The sequence below is a fragment of the Rattus norvegicus genome, chromosome 1 (genome assembly GCF_021556685.1).
Source record: "Rattus norvegicus strain SHRSP/BbbUtx chromosome 1, alternate assembly SHRSP_T2T, whole genome shotgun sequence".
In the NCBI taxonomy this organism is placed as follows: Eukaryota; Metazoa; Chordata; class Mammalia; order Rodentia; family Muridae; genus Rattus; species Rattus norvegicus.
The window spans coordinates 89,199,977-89,224,892 of record NC_141534.1 but is presented as its reverse complement, the minus strand read 5'-3'; the positions used below and the strand labels follow the sequence as shown (position 1 = coordinate 89,224,892).

The 24,916-nt window shown below is 42.5% G+C and overlaps 1 protein-coding gene across 1 annotated transcript; it reads right to left on the bottom strand.

Moving 5' to 3' along the window:
• Positions 1 to 14,666: 14,666 nt before the first annotated feature.
• Psgb1 (pregnancy-specific beta 1-glycoprotein) lies at positions 14,667 to 24,107 on the bottom strand. The gene is given in 6 exon segments (NM_021677.3): positions 14,667 to 15,553; positions 16,529 to 16,888; positions 18,062 to 18,424; positions 21,201 to 21,557; positions 21,807 to 21,947; positions 24,058 to 24,107. Coding segments are annotated over 4 exon segments (1,143 nt in total). The 5' UTR covers positions 21,346 to 21,557; positions 21,807 to 21,947; positions 24,058 to 24,107; the 3' UTR covers positions 14,667 to 15,278.
• Positions 24,108 to 24,916: the final 809 nt, after the last annotated feature.

Genomic DNA, 24,916 nt, shown 5'->3' with positions numbered 1-24,916 from the left:
AGAAGTAGGGGCAGGTCCTTCTGGTTCCTACCCACAGGGACAGCTGAAAGCCAGTGGAGAGAAATAACCACACACCTGAGAGCAGAACACTCTGTTCCCATAACTGGCTGAAAGAAAACAGGAAAACAGGTCTACAGCACTCCTAACACACAGGCCTATAGGATGGTCAAGCCACTGTCCGAAAGAGCAAAACAAAGCAACACCAAAGACAACCTGATGGCGAGAGGCAAGCACAGGAACCCAAGCAACAGAAACCAAGACTACATGGCATCATCAGAGCACAATTCTCCCACCAAAGCAAACACTGAATATCCAATCACACCAGAAAGCAAGATCTAGATTCAAAATCACATTTTATCATGATGATGGAGGACTTTAAGAAGGTCATAAATAACTCCATTAAGGAAATACAGGACAACACAAATAAACAACCAGAAGCCTTTAAGAGGAAACAAAAAAAAAAAAAACCCTTAAAGAACTACTGGAAAAAAACAGCAAAACAAGAGAAGGAAATGAACACTCCACCAAGGAGTTAAATATGGAAATAGAAACAATAAAGAAAACACAAAGGGAGACATCCCTGGAGATAGAAAACCTAGGGAGGAGATCAGGAGCATCATCAACAGAATACAAGAGAGAGAAGAGAGAAACTCGACTTAAGTGGCAGGTCCCCTGTGCTCCAGACAACGCCAGGACCTAAAGGGACTGGATCAACAGTTCTCTGCACCCAAATCCCATGGGAGGGAGAGCTAAACCTTCAGAGGGGCACACACGCCTAGGAAGCCAGAAGATTCTATACTCTACCCACATTTCTGACTCCAGAGAAAAACACCTAACGCCATCTGGGACCCCAGTGCACCGGGGCTCCCGGAAAAGGCAGTGCAGGCCCTCCTGGTGGCCACCCTCACAAAGAGCTCGAAAGCAGCCCCCCAGGAGCAAACTTGAGCTGGGAACAAAGGTAAGACCAACTTTTCTGCTCCAACCGACCTGCCTGGTGGTCTCAGGACACACAGAGGCAAAATTCCTCTGGGACCTGACACTTCCAGTTTTTAACTGGAGCTCCAACCTCCCTGATCCCACCCACAGCTCACTGCTCCCAAACACCTTGGGAGAGAGAGTACATCGCCCAGACAGGTAGGCACTCCTGAGACTGCAGAGCGGGAGAGACCACCAATACTGCCCACCCCTGCCCACATCCCTGGCCCAAGAGGAAACTGTATATGGCCTCTGGGAACTGGAAGATAGGGGCACTTAAGGGGCAGGTGCCCTGCACTCCAGACACCGCCTGGACCTAAAGGGACTGGATCAACAGTTCTCTGCACCTAAATCCCGTGGGAGGGAGAGCTAGACCTTCAGAGAGGCAGACACATCTGGGAGCCAGAAGAGACTACACTCTGCCCACATTTTTGACTCCAGAGGAAAACACCTAACACCATCTGGGACCCTGATGCACGGGGGCTCCCGGAAACGGAAGCACAGGCCCTCCTGGTTGCCGCCCTCACCCAGAGCTAAAAAGCAGCACCCCATGAGCAACTTGAGCCACGGGACCACAGGTAAGAACAACTTTTCTGCTCCAAGTGAATTGCCTGGTGGACTCAGGACGCAGGCCCACAGGAAAAGGTGAAGATCAGTAGACAAGAAAGACTACAAGCTCGAAAGCAGAACACTCTGTTCCCATAACTGGCTGAAAGAAAACAGGAAAACAGGTCTACAGTACTCCTGACACACAGGCCTATAGGACAGTCTAGCCACTGTCAGAAATAGTAGAACAAGGGAACACAAGAGACAACCTGATGGCGAGAGGCAAATGCAGGAACCCAAGCAACAGAAAGATTACATGGCATCATTGGAGCCCAATTCTCCCACCAAAGCAAACACTGAATATCCAATCACACCAAAAAAGCAAGACGTAGATTTAAAATCATATTTGATCATGATGCTGGAGTACTTCAAGAAAGACGTGAAGAACTCCCTTAGAGAAACACAAGAAAACATAAGAAAAACAAGTAGAAGCTGAGAGAGATGTATCACAAAACTCCCTGAAAGAATTCCAGGAAAACACAACCAAACAGTTGAAGGAATTAAAAATGGAAATAGAAGGAATTAAGAAGGACACAGGGAAACAACCCTGGATATAGAAAACCAAAGGAAGAGACAAGGAGCCATAGGTACAAGCATCACCAACAGAATACAAGAGATAGAAAAGAGAATCTCAGGAGCAGAGCATTCCATAGAAATCATCAACACAACTGTCAAAAATAATGTAAAATGGAAAAAGCTACAGGTCCAAAGCATACAGGAAATCCAGGACTCAATGAGATCAAACCTAAGGATAATAGGTATAGAAGAGAGTGAAGACCCCCAGGTCAAAGGAGCAGTAAATATCTTCAAAAAATTCATAGAAGAAAACTTCCCAAACCTAAAGAAAGAGATACCCATATACATACAAGAAGCCTACAGAACTCCAAATAGATTGGACCAGAAAAGAAACTCCTCGTGACACATAATATTCAAAACACAAAATGCACAAAATAAAGGAAGAATATTAAAAGCAGAAAGGGAAAAAGGTCAAGTAACATATAAAGGCAGACCTATCAGAATCTCACCAGACGTTTCACCAGAGACTATGAAAGCAAGAAGATCCTGAACAGATGTCATACAGACCCTAAGAGAACACAAATGCCAGCCCAGGTTACTGTATCCTGAAAAACTCTCAATTAACATAGATGGAGAAACCAAGATATTCCATGACAAAACCAAATTTACACAATACCTTTCTACAAATCCAGCACTACAAAGGATAATAAATGGTAAAGCCCAACATAAGGAAGCAAGCTATACCCTAGAAGAAGCAAGAAACTAATCGTCTTGGCAACAAAACAAAGAGAAGAAAAGCACAAAAAACATAACCTCATATCCAAATATGAATATAACAGGAAGCAATAATCACTATTTCTTAATATCTCTCAACATCAGTGGCCTCAACTCCCCAATAAAAATACATAGATTAACAAACTGGATATGAAACGAGGACCCTGCATTCTGCTGCCTACAGGAAACACACCTCAGAGACAAAGACAGACACTACCTCAGAGTGAAAGGCTAGAAAACAACTTTCCAAGCAAATGGTCGGAAGAAGAAAGCTGGAGTAGACATTCTAATATCAAATAAAATCAATTTTCAACTAAAAGTCCTCAAAAAATATAAGGAAGGACACTTCATATGCATCAAAAGAAAAATACACCAAGATGAACTCTCAATCCTAAATATCTATGCCCCAAATACAAGGGCACCTACATATGTAAAAGAAACCTTACTAAAGCTCAAAACACAAATTGCACCTCACACAATAATAGTAGGAGATTACAACACCCCACTCTCATCAATGGACAGATCATGGAAACAGAAATTAAACAGTGATGTCGACAGACTAAGAGAAGTCATGAGCCAAATGGACTTAACAGATATTTATACAACATTCTACCCTAAAGCAAAAGGATATACCTTCTTCTCGGCTCCTCATGGTACTTTCTCCAAAATTGACCATGTAATTGGTCAAAAAACGGGCCTCAACAGGTACAGAAAGATAGAAATAATCACATGCGTGCTATCAGACCACCACGGCCTAAAGAGGGTCTTCAATAACAATAAGGGAAGAATGCCCACATATACGTGGAAGGTGAACAATGCTCTACTCAACGATAACCTCAAGGAAGAAATAAAGAAAGAAATTAAAGACTTTTTAGAATTTAATGAAAATGAAGGTACAACATACCCAAACTTATGGGACACAATGAAAGCTGTGCTAAGAGGAAAACTCATAGCTCTGAGTGTCTGCAGAAAGAAACAGGAAAGAGCATATGTCAACAGCTGGACAGCACACCTAAATGCTCCAGAACAAAAAGAAGCAAATACACCCAGGAGGAGTAGAAGGCAGGAAATAATCAAACTCAGAGCGGAAATCAACCAAGTAGAAACAAAAAGGACCATAGAAAGAATCAACAGAAACAAAAGTTGGTTCTTTGACAAAAATCAACAAGATAGATAAACCCTTAGCCAGACTAACGAGAGGACACAGAGAGTGTGTACAAATTAACAAAATCAGAAATGAAAAGGGAGACATAGCTACAGATTCAGAGGAAATTCAAAAAACATCAGATCTTACTATAAAAGCCTATATGGAACAAAACTTGAAAATCTGCAGGAAATGGACAGTTTCCTAGACAGATACGAGGTACTGAAGTTAAATCAGGAACAGATAAACCAGTTAAACAACCCCAGAACTCCTAAGGAAATAGAAGTAGTCATTAAAGGTCTCCCAACCAAAAAGAGCCCAGGTCCAGACAGGTTTAGTGCAGAATTCTATCAAATCTTCATAGAAGACCTCATACCAATACTATCCAAACTATCCCACAAAGTTGAAACAGATGGAGTACTACCGAATTCCTTCTATGAAGCCACAATTACTCTTATACATAAACCACACAAAGACACAACAAAGAAAGAGAACTGCAGACCAATTTCCCTTATGAATATCAACGCAAAAATACTCAATAAAATTCTGGCAAACCAAATCCAAGAGCACATCAAAACAATCATCCACATTTTCTGTATCCATTCCTCTGTTGAAGGGAATGGATACAGAAAATGTGGTACATCTACACAATGGAATATTACTCAGCTATCAAAAACAACGAGTTTATGAAATTCGTAGGCAAATGGTTGGAACTGGAAAATATCATCCTGAGTGAGCTAACCCAATCACAGAAAGACATACATGGTATGCACTCATTGATAAGTGGCTATTAGCCCAAATGCTTGAATTACCCTAGATCCCTAGAACAAACGAAACTCAAGACGGATGATCAAAATGTGAATGCTTCACTCCTTCTTTAAATGAGGAAAAAGAATACCATTGGCAGGGAAGGGAGAGGCAAAGATTAAAACAGAGACTGAAGGAACACCCATTCAGAGCCTGCCCCACATGTGGCCCATACATATACAGCCACCCAATTAGACAAGATGGATGAAGCAAAGAAGTGCAGACCGACAGGAGCCGGATGTAGATCGCTCCTGAGAGACACAGCCAGAATACAGCAAATATAGAGGCGAATGCCAGCAGCAAACCACTGAACTGAGAATAGGTCCCCTATTGAAGGAATCAGAGAAAGAACTGGAAGAGCTTGAAGGGGCTCGAACCCCAAAAGTACAACAATGCCAAGCAACCAGAGCTTCCAGGGACTAAGCCACTACCTAAAGACTATACATGGACTGACCCTGGACTCTGACCCCATAGGTAGCAATGAATATCCTAGTAAGAGCACCAGTGGAAGGGGAAGCCCTGGGTCCTGCTAAGACTGAACCCCCAGTGAACTAGTCTATGGGGGGAGGGCGGCAATGGGGGGAGGGTTGGGAGGGGAACACCCATAAGGAAGGGGAGGGGGGAGGGGGATGTTTGCCCGGAAACCGGGAAAGGGAATAACACTCGAAATGTATATAAGAAATACTCAAGTTAATAAAAAAAAAAAAAAAAAAAAAAAAAAAAAAAAAAAAAAACAATCATCCACCATGATCAAGTAGGCTTCATCCCAGGCATGCATGGATGGTTTAATATACAGAAAGCCATCAACATAATCTATTATATAAACAAACTGAAAGAACAAAACTACGTGATCATTTCATTAGATGCTGAGAAAGCATTTGACAAAATTCAACACCCCTTCACGATAGAAGTCCTGGAAAGAATAGGAATTCAAGGCCCATACCTAAACATAGTAAAAGCCATATACAGCAAACCAGTTGCTAACATTAAACTAAATGGAGAGAAACTTGAAGCAATCCCACTAAAATCAGGGACTAGACAAGGCTGCCCACTCTCTCCCTACTTATTCAATATAGTTCTTGAAGTTCTAGCCAGAGCAATCAGACAACAAAAGGAGGTCAAGGGGATACAGATCGGAAAAGAAGAAGTCAAAATATCACTATTTGCAGATGATATGAGAGTATATTTAAGCGATCCCAAAAGTTCCACCAGAGAACTACTGAAGCTGATAAAAATGTTCAGCAAAGTGACTGGGTATAAAATTAACTCAAATAAATCAGTAGCCTACCTCTACACAAAAGAGAAATAACCCATGAAAGAAATTAGGGAAACGACACCCTTCATAATAAACCCAAATAATATAAAGTACCTCGGCGTAAATTTAACCAACCAAGTAAAAGATCTGTACAATAAGAGCTTCAAGCTTCTGAAGAAAGAAATTGAAGAAGACCTCAGAAGATGGAAAGATCTCCCATAATCATGGATTGGCAGGATTAATATAGTAAAAATGGCCATTTTACCAAAAGCAATCTACAGTTTCAATGCAATCCCCATCAAAATACCAATCCATTTCTTCAAAGAGTTAGACAGAACAATTTGCAAATTCACCTGGAATAACAAAAAACCCAGGATACCTAAAACTATCCTCAACAATAAAAGGACTTCAGGGGGAATCACTATCCCTGAACTCAAGCAGTATTACAGAGCAATAGTGATAAAAACTGCATGGTATTGGTACAGAGACAGACAGATAGACCAATGGAACAGAATTGAAAACCCAGAAATGAACCCACACACCTATGGTCACTTGATTTTTGACAAAGGAGCCAAAACCATCCAATGGAAAAAAGATAGCATTTTCAGCAAATGGTGCTGGTTCAACTGGAGGTCAACATGTAGAAGAATGCAGATCGATCCATGCCTATCACCCTGCACAAAGCTTAAGTCCAAGTGGATCAAGGACCTGCACATCAAACCAGATACACTCAAACTAATAGAAGAAAAAATAGGGAAGCATCTGGAAAACATGGGCACTGGAAAAAATTTCCTGAACAAAACACCAATGGCTTATGCTCTAAGATCAAGAATCGATAAATGGGATCTCATAAAACTGCAAAGCTTCTGTAAGGCAAAGGACACTGTGGTTAGGACAAAACGGCAACCAACAGATTGGGAAAAGATCTTTACCAATCCTAAAACAGATAGAGGGCTTATATCCAAAATATACAAAGAACTCAAGAAGTTAGACCGCAGGGAGACAAATAACCCTATTAAAAAATGGGGTTCAGAGCTAAACAAAGAATTCACAGCTGAGGAATGCCGAATGGCTGAGAAACACCTAAAGAAATGTTCAACATCTTTAGTCATAAGGGAAATGCAGATCAAAACATTCCTGAGATTTCACCTCACACCAGTGAGAATGGCTAAGATCAAAAACTCAGGGGACAGCAAATGCTGGCGAGGATGTGGAGAAAGAGGAACACTCCTCCATTGTTGGTGGGATTGCAGACTGGTACAACCATTCTGGAAATCAGTCTGGAGGTTCCTCAGAAAATTGGACATTGAACTGCCTGAGGATCCAGCTATACCTCTCTTGGGCATATACCCAAAAGATGCCCCAACATATAAAAAAGACACGTGCTCCACTATGTTCATCGCAGCCTTATTTATAATAGCCAGAAGCTGGAAAGAACCCAGATGCCCTTCAACAGAGGAATGGATACAGAAAATATGGTACATCTACACAATGGAATATTACTCAGCTATCAAAAACAATGACTTTATGAAATTCGTAGGCAAATGGTTGGAACTGGAAAATATCATCCTGAGTGAGGTAACCCAATCACAGAGAAACACACATGGTATGCACTCATTGATTAGTGGCTATTAGCCCAAATGCTTGAATTATCCTAGATGCCTAGAACAAATGAAACTCAAGACGGATGATCAAAATGTGAATGCTTCACTCCTTCTTTAAAAGGGGAAAAAGAATACCCTTGGCAGGGAATAGAGAGGCAAAGATTAAAACAGAGACTGAAGGAACACCCATTCAGAGCCTGCCCCACATGGGGCCCATACATATACAGCCACCCAATTAGACAAGATGGATGAAGGAAAGAAGTGCAGGCCGACAGGAACCAGATATAGATCTGTCCTGAGAGATACACTCAGAATACAGCAAATACAGAGGCAAATGCCAGCAGCAAACCACTGAACTGAGAACGGGACCCCCATTGAAGGAATCAGAGAAAGAACTTGAAGAGCCTGAAGGAGCTCGAGACCCCTTATGAACAACAATGCCAAGCAACCAGAGCTTCCAGGGACTAAGCCACTACCTAAAGACTATACATGGACTGACCCTGGACTCTGACCTCATAGGTAGCATTGAATATCCTAGTAAGATTACCAGTGTAAGGGGAAGCCCTGTGTCCTGCTAAGACTGAGCCCCCAGTGAACGTGATTGTTGCAGGGAGGGCGGCAATGGGGGGAGGTTGCAGAGGGGAACGTCCATAAAGAAGGAAAGAGAAAGGGGTTAGGGGGATGTAAAAAAAAAAACAGTCCTCAACAGATACAGAAAGATAGAAATGATGCCATGTGGCGTCCTGTCAGAACACCACTGGCTAAACCTGGTCTTCAATAACAATAAGGGAAGAAAGCCCACATATACCTGGAAGTTGAACAATGCTCTACTCAATGATAACCTTGTCAAGGAAGAAATAAAGAAAAAAATTGGGTTGGGGATTTAGCTCAGCGGTAGAGTGCTTGCCTAGCAAGCGCAAGGCCCTGGGTTCGGTCCCCAGCTCCAAAAACAAAAACAAAACAAAAAAAAAGCCAAAACAAAAAAAAAAGAGAGAAATTAAAGACTTCTTAGAATTTAATGAAAATGAAGGTACAACATACCCAAACTTATGGGACACAATGAAAGCTGTGCTAAGAGGAAAACTCATAGCGCTGAGTGCCTGCAGAAAGAAACAGGAAAGAGCATATGTCAGCAGCTTGACAGCACACCTAAAAGCTCTAGGAAAAAAAGACGCAAATACACCCAGGAGGAGTGGAAGGCAGGAAATAATCAAACTCAAAGCTGAAATCAACCAAGTAGAAACAAAAGGGACCATAGAAAGAATGAATAGAACCAAAAGTTGGTTCTTTGAGAAAATCAACAAGATAGATAAACCCTTAGTGAGACTAATGAGAAGACACTGAGAGTGTGTACAAATTAACAAAATCAGAAATAAAAAGGGAGACATAACTACAGATTCATAGGAAATTCAAAAATCATCAGATCCTACTACAAAAGCCTATATACAACAAAACTTGAAAATCTGCAGGAAATGGACAGTTTCCTAGACAGATACGAGGTACTGAAGTTAAATCAGGAACAGATAAACCAGTTAAACAACCCCATAACTCCTAAGGAAATAGAAGCAGTCATTAAAGGTCTCCCAACCAAAAAGAGCCCAGGTCCAGACAGGTTTAGTGCAGAATTCTATCAAACCTTCATAGAAGACCTCATACCAATACTATCCAAACTATACCACAAAATTGAAACAGATGGAGCACTACCGAATTCCTTCTATGAAGCCACAATTACTCTTATACCTAAACCACACAAAGACACAACAAAGAAAGAGAACTTCAGACCAATTTCCCTTATGAATATCGACACAAAAATACTCAATAAAATTCTGGCAAACCGAATCCAAGAGCACATCAAAACAATCATCCACCATGATCAAGTAGGCTTCATTCCAGGCATGCAGGGATGGTTTAATATACGGAAAACCATCAACATAATCTATTATATAAACAAACTGAAAAAACAGAACCACATGATCATTTCATTTGTCAAATGCTTTCTCAGCATTTGACAAAATTCAACACCCCTTCATGATAAAAGTCCTGGAAAAAATAGGAATTCAAGGCCCATACCTAAACATAGTAAAAGCCACATATAGCAAACCAGTTGCTAACATTAAACTAAATGGAGAGAAACTTGAAGCAACCCCACTAAAATCAGGGACTAGACAAGGCTGCCCACTCTCTCCCTACTTATTCAATATAGTTCTTGAAGTTTTAGCCAGAGCAATCAGACAACAAAAGGAGGTCAAGGGGATACAGATTGGAAAAAAAGTCAAAATATCACCATTTGCAAATGATATGATAGTATATTTAAGCGATCCCAAAAGTTCCACCAGAGAACTACTAAAGCTGATAGACAACTTCAGCCAAGTGGCTGGGTATAAAATTAACTCAAATAAAACAGTAGCCTTCCTCTACACAAAAGAGAAATAACCCATGAAAGAAATTAGGGAAGCGACACCCTTCATAATAGTCCCAAATAACATAAAATACCTCGGTGTGACTTAACCAAGCAAGGAAAAGATCTGTACAATAAGGGCTTCAAGCCTCTGAAGAAAGAAATTAAAGAAGACCTCAGAAGATGGAAAGATCTCCCACGCTCCTGGATTGGCAGGATCAATATATAGTAAAAATGGTCATTCTACCAAAAGCGATCTACAGATTCAATGCAATCCCCATCGAAATATCAATCCAATTCTTCAGAGGGTTAGACAGAACAATTTGCAAATTCATCTGGAATAGCAAAAAACTCAGGATAGCTAAAACTATCCTCAAGAATAAAATGACTTCAGGGGGAATCACTATCCCTGAACTCAAGCAGTATTACAGAGCAATAGTGATAAATACTGCATGGTATTGGTACAGAGACAGACAGATAGACCACTGGAACAGAATTGAAGACCCAGAAATGAACCCACACACCTATGGTCACTTGATTTTTGACAAAGGAGCCAAAACCATCCAATGGAAAAAAGATAGCATTTTCAGCAAATGGCCGTGGTTCAATTTGAGGTCAACATGTAGAAGAATGTAGATCAATCCATACTTATCACCCTGTACAAAGCTTTAGTCCAAGTGGATCAAGGACCTGCACATCAAACCAGATACACTCAAACTAACAGAAGAAAAAGTGGGGAAGCATCTCGAACACATGGGCACTAGAGAAAATTTCCTGAACAAAACACCAATGGCCTATGGTCTAAGATCAAGAATCGACAAATTGGATCTCATAAAACTGCAAAGCTTTTGTAAGGCAAAGGACACTGTTGTGAGGACAAAATGGCAACTAACAGATTGGGAAAAGATCTTTTCCAATCCTAGAAGAGATAGAGGGCTTATATCCAAAATTTACAAAGAACTCAAGAATTTAGACCACAGGGAGACAGATAACCCTATTGAAAAATGGGTTCAGAGCTAAACAAAGAATTCACAGGTGAGGAATGCCGAATGGCTGAGAAACACCTAAAGAAATGTTCAACATCTTTAGTCATAAGGGAAATGCAAATCAAAACAACCCTGAGATTTCACCTCATACCAGTCAGAATGGCTGAGATCAAAAACTCAGGTGACAGCAAATTCTGGCAAGGATGTGGAGAAAGAGGAACACTCCTCCATTGTTGGTGGGATTGCAGACTGGTAAAACCATTCTGGAAATCATTCTGGAGTTTCCTCAGAAAATTGGACATTGAACTCCCTGAGGACCCAGCTATACCTCTCTTGGGTATATACTCAAAAGATGCCCCAACATATAACACAGACACATGCTCCCTATGTTCATAGCAGCCTTATTTATAATAGCCAGAAACTGGAAGAACCCAGATGCCCTTCAACAGAGGAATGAATACAGAAAATGTGGTACATCTACACAATGGAATATTACTCAGCTATCAAAAATCAATGACTTTATGAAATTCATAGGCAAATGGATGGAACTGGAAAATGTCATCCTGAGCGAGGTAACCCAATCACAGAAAACACACATGGTATGCACTCATTGATAAGGGAATATTAGCCCAAATGTTTGAATTACCCTAGATGCACAGAACACATGAAACTCAAGAAGGATGACCAAAATGCGAATGCTTTAGTCCTTCTTTAAAAGGGGAACAAGAATACCCTTGGGAGGGAATAGTGAGACAAAGTTTAGAACAAAGGCAGAAGGAACACTCATTCAGAGCCTGCCCCACATGTGGCCCATACATATACAGCCACCAAGCTAGATAAGATGGATGAAGCAAAGAAGTGCAGGCTGACAGGAACCGGATGTAGATCTCTCCTGAGAGACACAGCCAGAATACAGCAAATACAGAGGCGAATTCCAGCAGCAAACCACTGAACTGAGAACGGGACCCCCATTGAAGGAATCTTAGAAAGGACTGAAAGAGCTTGAAGGGGCTCGAGACCCCATATGTACAACAATGCCAAGCAGCCAGAGCTTCCAGGGACTAAGCCACTACCCAAGGACTATACATGGACTGACCCTGGTCTCCAACTGCATATGTAGCCATGAATAGCCTAGTAAGAGCACCAGTGGACGGGGAAGCCCTTGGTCCTGCCATGACAGAACCCCCAGGGAACATGATTGTTGGCAGGAGGGCGGTAGTAGGGGCAGGATGGGGAGAGGAACACCCATATAGAAGGGGAGGGGGCGGGGTTAGGGGAATGTTGGCCTGGAAACCGGAAAGGGGAAATAACTATTGTAATGTAAATAAGAAATACTCAAGTTAATAGACAGAAAAAATGTCCCATAGGTTCATAAATTCTTATATTTGTAAAAATGGACCATTAAATTTACCCAGTATTTTTATTTAAAGTTCTTTTAAAAAAAAACAAATCCAAGATTTCCTGTTAAAGAATTGAAAAAACGCATGCTGAAAGGGACCAGATACAGAGTTCTCCTGAGAAAGACATCCAAAGCATGTCCAACACAGAGGTCAATGTTATCAGCCACCCACTGAACTGAGAACACGACCCCCTTGGGGGGAATTAGAGGAAGTATTGAAAGAGTTGAAGGAACTTGAAACCCCATAAAAATAACAACGCCAACCAACCAGAGCTTCCAGGGATTAAACCACTACTGCAAGACTATACATGGACTGACCCAGAGATCCAACTGCATAGGTAGCAGAGAATAGCCTTGTTGGGGCACCAGGTGAAGGGGAAGCCCTAGTTACTGCCAAGGTTGGACCCCCAGTGCAGGGGAACATAGGGGTGGCAATAAGAGGGATGTATAGGGGGAATATTCATATGAGGGAGTGGGAGGGGAGGAAATGGGGACGTATGGACAGGAACCTGGGAAGGGGAATAGCATTTGAAATGTAAGTAAAGAAATACATCTAATAAAAAATTTTTAAAAACTAGAAAAGAAAACACAGGAAGTTAAAAATCTCCCAATTATGTGCTTCTGTAATATTAAAAGTAAAGTACCTTTTTTATTTCAAAAGGGAAGAGACAGGGTACAGCCACAATCTGCAGAAGACAAAAGCCAGGCTCCAGCAGTGCAAACAATGTAATGCTGCACATCCTGGGTTCATTTACAAACATGTGGGATTCGGGTTACTCCTCTGGCTTCACCCGCGGCAGCGCGCATAGACTCCAGCTACCTCCATGTCTTCTTCATGTCTTTAAGACCAACATTCCCTGGGTGACTCTTATGTTGCCACACTTGATTTCCTGCATTGTATGTTCCTGTGTGTGGATGTCTGGAGGTGTGCTTCAATATCTTACTTAAAAAATCTTTTTTTTTAATTTAACTTTTTTTTATTAACTTGAGTATTTCTTATTTACATTTCGAGTGTTATTCCCTTTCCTGGTTTCCAGGCAATCATCCCCCTAATCCCTCCCCCTCCCCTTCTTTATGGGTGTTCCCCTCCCCATCCTCCCCCCATTGCCGCCCTCCCCCCAACAATCTAGTTCACTGGGGGTTCAGTCTTAGCAGGACCCAGGGCTTCCCCTTCCACTGGTGCTCTTACTAGGATATTCATTGCTACCTATGAGGTCAGAGTCCAGGGTCAGTCCATGTATAGTCTTTAGGCAGTGGCTTAGTCCCTGGAAGCTCTGGTTGCTTGGCATTGTTGTACTTTTGGGGTCTCGAGCTCCTTCAGGCTCTTCAAGTTCTTTCTCTGATTCCTTCAATGGGGGTCCTATTCTCAGTTCAGTGGTTTGCTGCTGGCATTCGCCTCTGTATTTGCTGTATTCTGGCTGTGTCTCTCAGGAGCGATCTACATCCGGCTCCTGTCGGTCTGCACTTCTTTGCTTCATCCATCTTGTCTAATTGGATGGCTGTATATGTATGGGCCACATGTGGGGCAGGCTCTGAATGGGTGTTCCTTCTGTGTCTGTTTCAATCTTTGCCTCTCTATTCCGTGCCAAGGGTATTCTTATTCCCCTTTTAAAGAAGGAGTGAAGCATTCACATTTTGATCATCCGTCTTGAGTTTCATTTGTTCTAGGCATCTAGGGTAATTCAAGCATTTGGGCTAATAGTCACTTATCAATGAGTGCATACTATGTGTGTTTTTCTGTGATTGGGTTACCTCACTCAGGATGATATTTTCCAGTTCCAACCATTTGCCTACGAATTTCATAAAGTCATTGTTTTTGATAGCTGAATAATATTTCATTGTGTAGATGTACCACATTTTCTGTATCCATTCCTCTGTTGAAGGGCATCTGGGTTCTTAAAAAATCTTTTAAGTTCTATTGTTATGGGGGTCCACTTAGATCTAGCAAAACCCAAACTCCGGGTCAATGCTGACGACAAAAATTTATTGTAATCCAGCCACTATGGCTTAATAAGTATATACTAACATTTCAAATGTATGGGCACATTATTTTGTTGATTTCTAATAACTTAGTGTTGATATCTTTTTGAATAAATAGTCTTCCAGAGTATGTGTTACCCCAGTAACACAAGCTTTTGCTAAGATCCTCCAGCCAAAGGAAGAGAACCATCTGAAGAAATAAAATCAAGGAAAGACAAGGGAAAAGTGACAATTGGCCTTTATTTAAAAAAAAAGGGCCTGTTTGAGATCAGTAGGAGTCTTTTTTTCTTTTCAAAAATTCACTTACCATCCTGATTACATCACTTCTCCTTTCTCTCCTCCCAGTGCTACCTTTACAAACCCCTCCCTCCATTGCTCCTCCCCTTCTCCTCAGAGAAGGGAACCCCCCCATTTGGTACCACTCCACCCTGGGGCGTCTAGTCCCAGCAGGATTAGGTGGCATGCAAAGGATGCATTTATCTTTAAACAAACACTGTATGGTTTTGAAAGCATACTCAATGCATCCTGAAGTTTGGGGGGCTCCTGAAATTAATTCTCATTGATTCTTAGGGTTAGATATGTATTTGATATACAACCTAAGCTGTTGATGCCTTTGTGCTTCTGTTTATTCTATTGATGTCTTTGTTTTCACGTTGGAGACAGAGTCTTGCTTTAAATCCTACCTTGTTCTTAAACACATGTGTATCCCAGGATCACAGGAATGCCTCACCATGCTGGCTGCCCCTGAGTAGTAACTGAGCATTTTCATCGCATAATTCTCTTCCTTGTTTTATTCCACCCTATTGTAGGAAGTGAGGAAGGGGCTCTCATTCATCATGGCCACCTGACTGGCTGGCTGACCACTCCTTTACCAGCTCTGTTGATGACCTCACACTTGTACTCTCCAGCATCCTCTCTTCTAACGTCATCTATTCTGAGTCCACACTTTGATGGAGACAACTTTGTCCTATCTGTGAACTTCAGATTGTGATTATTGAAGAACCAATGGATGGAGATTCCAGTGTGAGGTGAAACACAGGAGAAGGTCACAGATCTGCTCCCTTTGACTGTGATATTGGCGACTCGAATGAAGGGTTGTGTCACAGGCTCTGTGAAAAAAAAACAGAAGGGGACCAGATGACAAAAATCTTTCAGAGAGCTCCAGCATCCCCTCTTTAGTGAATACTTTAAAAAGCCTCCCTCAGGGAGAAGTTAGATCTGTGTTTCCCTGATTCACATACTGTGTTTCCTATGTCTTAGTTCCCGTGTAAGAAAACATGTGATAAATGGTCACTGCTTTATGTGAAGTTAAGATTAGGTATGGGCAATGGCCTGACCTTGGGAGGGAGGAGATGCTCAAATCAAAAGTATGCATTACTATTTAATAGAGGAAGAAAATTCTTTATGCTGGACCCATGAGGACAAGGAGCTACCTGGAGAACTGTCACCTATCTTGCTCCCTTTGGGGGACCTGACTTTTCTGTAAGTCTCCTAAGTGCATCAGAACAGTTAGATTATGTCCTGGTACCTGTTCACTGAGTCTCGGGAGAAGGAGATTCACATGTGGCCTACAAAATTCCAACTTTTATGGGAGTATGCAACTGGTCTTACACCCTGTGGGACTTAGACAGTCAGCAAAGCCTTGTTTCCTGTCAGCTCCAACAGGAAATTAAAACCAAGCATTGGCAGAAAGCTCTCCAGTGTCACTTAGAGTCCAGCAAGAGCCAATATTTTGGAGCAGGGGCTTCCTGGTGCTCTTTAATCCAGTGACTGTTTAACTTCCTCAAGGTCTCCCTTGGGGCCATGTGCATGGTGAGAACTCCCAAGAGTCTGCACCAAAGCTGACATTCTCATGTTGAATTTTTTCCCACACACATTCTTCTCTGTGGAGGTAGAAACTGGTGAGGGATTCTGATTTACTGCAGTTTGTCTACCCAGTGTGCGTCCTACAGGAAATGCTCAAACTCCAGTATGGAGACACAATGCAGCAGTGGAGAGAACGGACATAATCCAATCCTGACAATCCAGTGTCTGAAGTAGGATAAGTAATACCCAGCAGCCAGAGGCCATTACGAGTCACTTACCATTTACATAAAACTGCACATGTGCTTTTTCAACCTTGTTATTTATATTTAAAGTTTCTAGTGTATACATTCTTGCATCCTCCTTAGTGATGTCCTGGAGCAGTAGGGATCCACTGACATACAGCATTCCTCTTCCTCTGTATGCATCCCCCCAGGTGGTGATATTTCCAATTACATGGTGGTTTACAATTTTAAATGTTGGGACCGTATACATTGAGTTGTACCAGGTAAAGGATATCAGCTCTTTTGGCAGATAATGAACAAGGAGAAGAACACTTTCCCCTTCAGCAGCATGCCGAGGCACAGGTTCAACCAGGATTTTGGCAGGAGTCAGAGAGTTACAGCACTGAAACACAAGACCTGGAATGGGAAAGAGAAAAGGCCATAATGTAGCTCATTGTGCTTGGTGCGAAGATGGTGACCTCTGTTCTGAGCAGATGGGTTGTTCACTTTTCCTAGAGAGGCAGGTGAGGATGTATCTATCTTACTTAAAGAAGGTGAATAACACGATCTCCTTCACTCACTCAGTGTCCCCGAATATTGCCTCCTCTGCATGGATGTGCCCCTTAGATGCAGACATGGCCACTTCCTCTCAGCACAGTCAGACACTACACAGACTCATGCACACTACGGTTTGAGGTGATGCCTATCTTGAATTCTGCAGGCCCTGGATTTTCACTTCCTGTTTGTTTGCTTGTTTGGTTTGTTTTCTAAATTTCTCTCGTGTCTCCAGTCAATTCCTGACTTCACCTTTAAGGGGTCTTGCTGCTCCTGGAAGCCCACAGGAGTGGTGTTGTGTAAGGGCTTGGAGCAGTCTAGGCAGTCTAAGATCTTTGAAGAGGCTGTAGTCTTAGGTTGGATGGTTTATGTCAACTTGTCACAATGGAGAGTCCTTTTGAAAGGCTTCAGTTGAAAACACTACCAAGAAATTGGTCTGTCGGCCAGCCTGTATATATATTTATTAGATTGAAGATTGATGTGGGAGGGTCTGCACCACTGCAAACAGTTCCATCCCTGTTGGGACCCTAGGTGACATAAAAGGGCAGGTTGAACAAGCCATGATAAGCAAGCCAATAGACAGTATTCTTCCACCGTCTCTGTACCAGTTCCTGGATTTTATTTATGGTAATCTCAATTTGGAGCTAATAAACATTGCAATTGGACATGGACAGCAAAAAAAAAAAAAAGAACCCATTATTCCCTGTCATCTTTAAGAGGAAGTAAGAATGGAGGGCTGGAAATACGTTCCCCAACCTTTGAAAGATGACAGTGATTGGGCTTCCTGTTTTAGAGCCCCGGGAGACTGGTAGAACCTGACATCTTAGGCTGAGTTACCATCAAGGTGACTCTTCATGCAGGCAAAGTCAGAAGATGGAGTCTGATCTATGGCCATTTGTCTCTCCATGTTTCTCTGGTACTAAGTGCTCAAACTTCCAGGAGGGAGGCACAGGCTGGGCATAACAGTCCTGTGTTTCTAAGCCCCACCTAGTACTGAATGCAATTATAGGAAAACAATTATAGGAAGTCACTTACTCTCCACCTGGATTTCTCCATGTGCTTCTTGACTCTTCATATCTGTACCCAGAATTCCTAGGGTGTACAATCCAGCATCCTTCTGAGTGACATTTTCAATCAGCAGGGATCCATCAGTATACAATTTCTCTCTACCACTGCTTGCAGGTCCAAATGAAAAACTTGGATTTTCTTCTATTATGTATCGACCAATTAGATGTGTTGTGGCCTGGGTCATCCCTTTGAACCATGCAAAGCCTAGAAGATTCTCTGGGAGATTGCGAACCTGTAGAACAACATCCTTCCCATCTTGAACAATCGGTGGCAGTGTTTCAATACTGGGTCGGCCAGAGGCAACAAGGTGCCCGCAGTTCCAAAGGAAGACTAGAAGTGAAGAGAGAGATCTGATTAATTGGGGCCTTTGTGTTTTGGTAAAATGAGACACTGTCCTGAGCAGGTATACTCATTACTTATCCTGGCTCTCTCTCTCTCTCTCCCCATCCAGCTTTGTGTGCCTGCACTGTTTTCCATTGTTTGTTGCTGGATCTCTTCAGGTGTCTACATGGCCCTGACTCACTGTCCTTAGATCTCTGCTCCATTCAATGTAGTTTGGCATTGGGGTTATGCCTCCTAGTCTCTTCCACTATAGATCATGAGTCTTGACTCTCTGACTTGCTGTTCTCTGTGTCTTGTAGTTCTAGTCAACACCTGATGTCACCTGTACATTTTTTTTTTACTGATCTGTCTTTCAGTCCACTGGGACTGGGCATCATAAGAACTTTGATTTTTTTTTCATATTGAAAAAATGCTTTTTAGAAAAAACCCAGACATATGTAGAGAATAAATGAATGGATGATGTTGCAGGACTTTGTATGCCAATGGATTTTCCTAAGAAAAATCCTAGGTTACGGGACACAGTAATGGATCATTTCACTTGCTTTGATTTTTTTTTTTACATTTACTTACAGATTATATTTATGTGTTACTTTGAACATAATATAAGGACTAGTTCAGAGTGGGTTAGTGGATACAGGATACACTACTTACGTGGAGGTCAGAGACTTCTGTTCATTAGTCTCAGCTTATCAGAATATGAATCAAATGCATATATTCACTCAATTATGTCACTGGTCAACATCACCTTGGTTTCTTATTTCGGATGTCACAGCTGAGGACAACAGCCTTCAGTATACTGTGGTCATGCTGACTAACTTTGGGCAAAAACAATCTCCCCATCAACTTACTTCTTATTCAGTAGGAACTTCCTAGTGCTGCTGAGCCTCTGTCATGGCCCTACAAACCCTGAGATTCCACTCAGATCTACGTGCCTCTTAGGAGACTCCAGACAGTATGTAAGTCTTCTCCTCTCACACTTTATAAAGTGTGGTCTCCTCGAATGTCTGCATGAGCCCCTGACGTGTGTTCATTTTTTGCAGAGTGTAAAAAGGATACCCCTTGTCTTTGTAGCCTGGTTGTTCTGTTCTTCTGTGGCATGTCTGCTCCAGCACAGCACCCCAGTTCTCTCGTCTTTCCACTCTCTGAGCTGAACCTCCCTCAGAAAGAATCATATTCAAGAGTCATATGGTCTGAGTGTATTTCCCTATAAAAAACATGGCTACGTCCCCTCCACTCTCAGTGCTGTGCATGTCCCTCTACCCTCATTTTCTTTCAGTTCTCTAGAAGATAGAGCAAGCACCAAGGCTGATGACCATCCCTGTGACCTGAGATAATAGAAAATGACCCTTATCTTATCTTAGCCCTTGGGCTTATCTCTGCTGTGTCCTGGCCTTAGTCAGTTAGCACCCAAAAGGGAAACTCTTCACAACTGTGTGACATAGCAACTCAGCTGTGCACTAGTCTGCTCTGTGTTCTCAGTGCACTGAAAAGATGGAATTCCACAGGGATGTTCATAAGGCTTCAAAGGGCCCACCTGAATAAGGTGTGGGGAAGGAGACACGTCTATTCTCACTGGAGTCAACAGTCAGGATTATGTTCAAGGAGAAATGTTCTGCACATGGAGGTGACCTCATTCTTGGAAAAAGCTTGAGCTCTTTCATCCTGTGCAAGATTTCAAGGGAATGCTCCCCATTCCTCTACTTGCTGAGCTGTCTGCCCGTGAGCTCACTGGTCTTTCTGAGTTGCCTTGGACCTCTGTCTAATGGATTCTTCTTGGCTATCATATATTTTTCAAAGGAAATAGATCAAAGGATAATTGAATATGGTCCTTTGGCAGTGTAGCAGACAAATTAAGCAGACAGTAGGTCTGAGAACTCCATTTCTGTGATTTCCACGTTGATAGAAATATTGATGGATCCTGGGTACTACGTAAATTCCAGGTTGCGGCAAATACCTTTTCGAGTGTTGACTGTATTTCTGTATGCCCTCCTCTAATGACAACTCAGAAAACTACAGCTCATGTTTGGGGAGCTGTTCACATAAACAGAGTTTGTTCTATTTGCCTGCAGGAGAGAATTCCCTGACTTGGATCCCAGAGGATAAACACTTCTCAGGAGGACCTATGTGTTCTGACTCTCTTTTTAGAGACCCTGACTTTCCTGCAAGTCTCATAAGCCTATCAGGACAGGTAGTTAATGTCTAGCTATGCTCTCCCTGCCGAGTCACTAGAGATGTCCTTAGTCCTACTTAATGGTGGCTCTCATAGCAGTACACAAGCCTTGTGCAAAACAAAGCAAAAGACATTGACTACTCAAAATCGCTGTCCCCTGCCAATAGGAAATCAAAACTCAACCTTTGAAAAAAGCTTCTCAGGCCCATTAGAAGTTCAATCTGGGGCAAGAGTCTTGAACTAGGTCTTCCTAGTCCTCAACTCTTTGTGATCATCCCACTTTTCCTCAATCATGCCCAATGCTGATTCCCTAAAGGTCTTTCTCAAGGACACGTTCCTCTTAAGAACCCAAGAGTCTAGACAAACCCTGATCATTTTGGCTGAGTTATGCAGCATGTATTCACTTTTCTTTAAGCTGGATAAATCAAATGAAAGATTCTGATCTGTTGCTGTTGTGTCCTGAACTAAGTGCTCAAACCTCAACATAAGATGCAATGTAGAGTAAGGTAGGGATAGGCCAGGCTGGACATGCCTGTGAATGTTTAGTGGAATGACAACAACCCAACAGCACCCAGAGTTCACAGAATCACTTACGATTCACGTGGAGGAATGTGGATGTTAACATAGTATCTCGATGTCTATTAAAGATTCGTAGTCTGTAGAATCCTGTGTCCTTTTGGGTGACATTGTGGATCAACATGGACCCGTTTCTGTACAATGTCTCTCTAGCACTGTACATGGGCCCTGCCACACCTACTTTAGTGTTTGCTTCATACAGTGCAATGCCATGTTTTATAATTGGTGACCCTTTGTACCAGCAGAAGCCAATAAGGTTTTCTGGCAGTTTGTGAACAAGGAATAGGACATCTTCTCCTTCAACCACTTGAGGTGGCACTAGTTCAATGGTGACTTGGGAAGTGGTGGACAGGTGCCAGCAGGTTAAGAAGGAGGCTAAAGAGGAAAGAGAGAGAAACCATCAATGTTGAGCAGCTGTGATCATCACTTGGCTTAGGCGTTGGGGCCAGGTGTGTTGACCTTAATGGAGGTGAGCAACATGAGTTCCATTCCCTCAGAGTCTCACACTGTGTTGTCAACTCTCTATGCAATTCTCTGCTCATTTGCCTGCATGGCTCACCATGTAATATTCCTATATTTTGTGGAATGATGCCTCTCTGACTTCCTGTTCTAAAGGATACTTACTTTCTGAATTTTGTTCTCTGATCCCTTTGTGCAACAAGTCAACCCTTTACATCATCTTCCAGATAATCTAACTTTTGATCCACTAAAGTCAGGGTTTTCTGAGGACAGGGTTTAATCTATCCTTTTTGGAAACTTCAGTTTCTGGAAAAGATGCAAACACCAGTGGATAACATAAAGAAAGGAGAAGGAAGGAAGCACAGAAGAAGCTAAGTATGTCTCTATGGTTTATCTACATCGTTTCCAGGTTTGGAGCTAACAACAGTAATTATAATCAAGTGAAATTTAATGCTCTTACATTTGCCTATTATTGTATATGTATATTTCTTTTTTTTATTAACTTGAGAATTTCTTATTTACATTTCGAGTGTTATTCCCTTTCCGGTTTCCGGGCAAACATCCCCCTAATCCCTCCCCCTCCCCTTCTTTATGGGTGTTCCCCTCTCTTTCCTCCCCCCATTGCCACCCTCCCCCCAACAATCACGTTCACTGGGGGTTCAGTCTTAGCAGGACCAAGGGCTTCCCCTTCCACAGGTAATCTTACTAGGATATTCATTGCTTCCTATGAGGTCAGAGTCCAGGGTCAGTCCATGTATAGTCCTTAGGTAGTGGCTTAGTCCCTGGAAGCTCTGGTTGCTTGGCATTGTTGTTCATAAGGGGTCTCGAGCCCCTTCGAGTTCTTCCAGTTCTTTCTCTGATTCCTTCAATGGGGTCCTATTCTCAGATTAGTGGTTTGCTGCTGGCATTCGCCTCTGTATTTGCTGTATTCTGGCTGTGTCTCTCAGGAGAGATCTACATCCGGTTCCTGTCAGCCTGCCCTTCTTTGCTTCATCCATCTTGTCTAATTGGATGGCTGTATATGTATGGGCCAGTATATGTATATTTCTGAAGAGAGGTGTCTCAGTGTGCCTGTGTGAAGGTGTATGCTGCAAACCTGTGTGGAGGCACGTTTCTCAAGTGTCAGCATGTTCCTGGGCATGCCACAACATCTGTGATGAGAGCAAAGAGCCAGCAGAAGTTTGTTCTCTCCATCTACTATGTGGGAGCTGAAGACTGGATTCAGCTTGCATATCTGCACACACTGAGCTTTCTAGCTCACTGACCCCTGTTTGATTTCTATTTAGAGAATAACCCTGTCATGATTGGGAACGGTAGTCTTCAAAACTTTGAAAGCCAATGTTATTGACTGTGAATATTGAACATTTGAGGCTTTTCTTCTACTCTCAGAACCCCCTGTTTGCTTAGAGCTTCTGTCTGCTGAGCCTCTGTCCCTCACTAGACCTTCTGTGTCATGAGGACAAACAGCATCCTTGAGTATAATTTTGGGCTTCTGTCCTCCTCAGGAGACTCCAGCATACCTCTGACTTCCTCTCCACCCCCACAGTCAGAGTGGACACTCTTACCTGTGAGCAGAATCCCCTGCCATGGGGCACAGCCCTGGCAGAGAAGCACAGAGGAAACCCCCATCTCTCTTCTCACGTCTTGCCTCTGAGGAGAAGAGTTTATCCTACACAACAATAGCCTCTGTTGTCCTTTCTCCTTGTAAGCTGAGTGTCCTCTCAGGCAGGAGCACTTCCCAGATATAAGAGGCTGTGTGTGGTGGGTCTATGCCCAAGGGACTGCTTTGTCCCTTCCACTCTGAGTCATGTCCCACATCCCTCTCAACTTCCTTTTATGTTTCTGCTTCAAGCAATACATTGAGCAGTGGAGTTGATTAGCATCTCCATGCCCTCAGAGAACAACATCTGATCCCAGGGTGGATACCTGCTCTATCCTGACCTTGGGTTGGTCAGCACCAAAGACAGACTGCTCTAGGGACACAAGGATTCAGCTGGGCATCCAGTCTGCCCTTTCTTCTCTGTGCTATGGCAAGGTGGGATTTCTTTACTTCCAGCAGAAAGTTGACAGTGATGTTTATGATGGATATAGAGAAAACAGCTGAGTGATGACTAGTGATGAAGATGAATCTTTTTCCCACTTATGTTACCCATTAAATTCTGTATATAGAGAAGAGGCCCAGGTGCAATTGGGTAGGAGTTTCATGTCCTCAGGGTTGGGAAGAGGTGTGTACTGGAAAAAACTGTGGGCTCCTCTTCCCACAGGGGGTTTCAAAGCAATATTCCAGCATTATGTGTTTGCTGATATGTGTGTTGTATGAGTCTATGTCCTTTCTGGTCTTCGTGGGTAACCTTTGCCCTTTGTCTGAGTAGTCTTGTCTTTCTCTATGAAAAATGCCAGAAAAGAGAACACTTACAGGTTTCCCAGGTGGAAAGATATTTTCAGATACAGGAAGCAGTCAGTGGACCAGAGCAGAATCTAGGGAGAGAGCTCCAGATTAGTAGGGATGGGAATAGAAATCAGTCTCCAAGAAAAGTACAGGGCTCAGAGAAACAATTTTCTGAGTTCTGGGTGTGTATCTTGATATTGCCCCTGGAGATCTCTGCAACAACTGCAGTCAAATGTCTAGGGTAAGAGCAGTCATGGTCAAGTCAAATGTGACTATCCTTGATCCCTTCAGCACAGGTGGGATGCAGGTTCTGTCATCCTACTCAGTGTGTCCTGCAGAACTCCTAGTAACACCTACTGTAGGGTGGCTCTAGGCAGGATTACAAACTTTTCCTGGACTAAGTTGAAGTCATATGTATCTAGAAGATGAGTAACTGGCTTATCTTTTTTTTTTTTTTTTTTGGAAACAACCTTGTGTTCAGAAAATTTCAGAGGAAAGTCCTAGGACATGTATCTTTATATTCAAAATATAAGACACGAAGGGGTTGGGGATTTAGCTCAGTGGTAGAGCGCTTGCCTAGGAAGCGCAAGGCCCTGGGTTCGGTCCCCAGCTCCGAAAAAAAAGAAAAAAGGAAAAAGGAAAAAAAATATAAGACACGAATATATGGCATGCACATATAATTTCTGGCCCACCTCTGGTGTCTAAATCATGCCTTCTCTTTGTAAGTAATATTCAGCATGAGTTTGCTCTTGAGTACAGAGAATATTCATTTAAATGGCTATGTCCTCTGCTTCTCCATATACACTGTTGTAGACTTCTTTGTCTTGGTGTGATTTTAAAAAAAAAGCCTACCATGAGCAAAAGCAACTTAGGAGAGAGTCAAGGG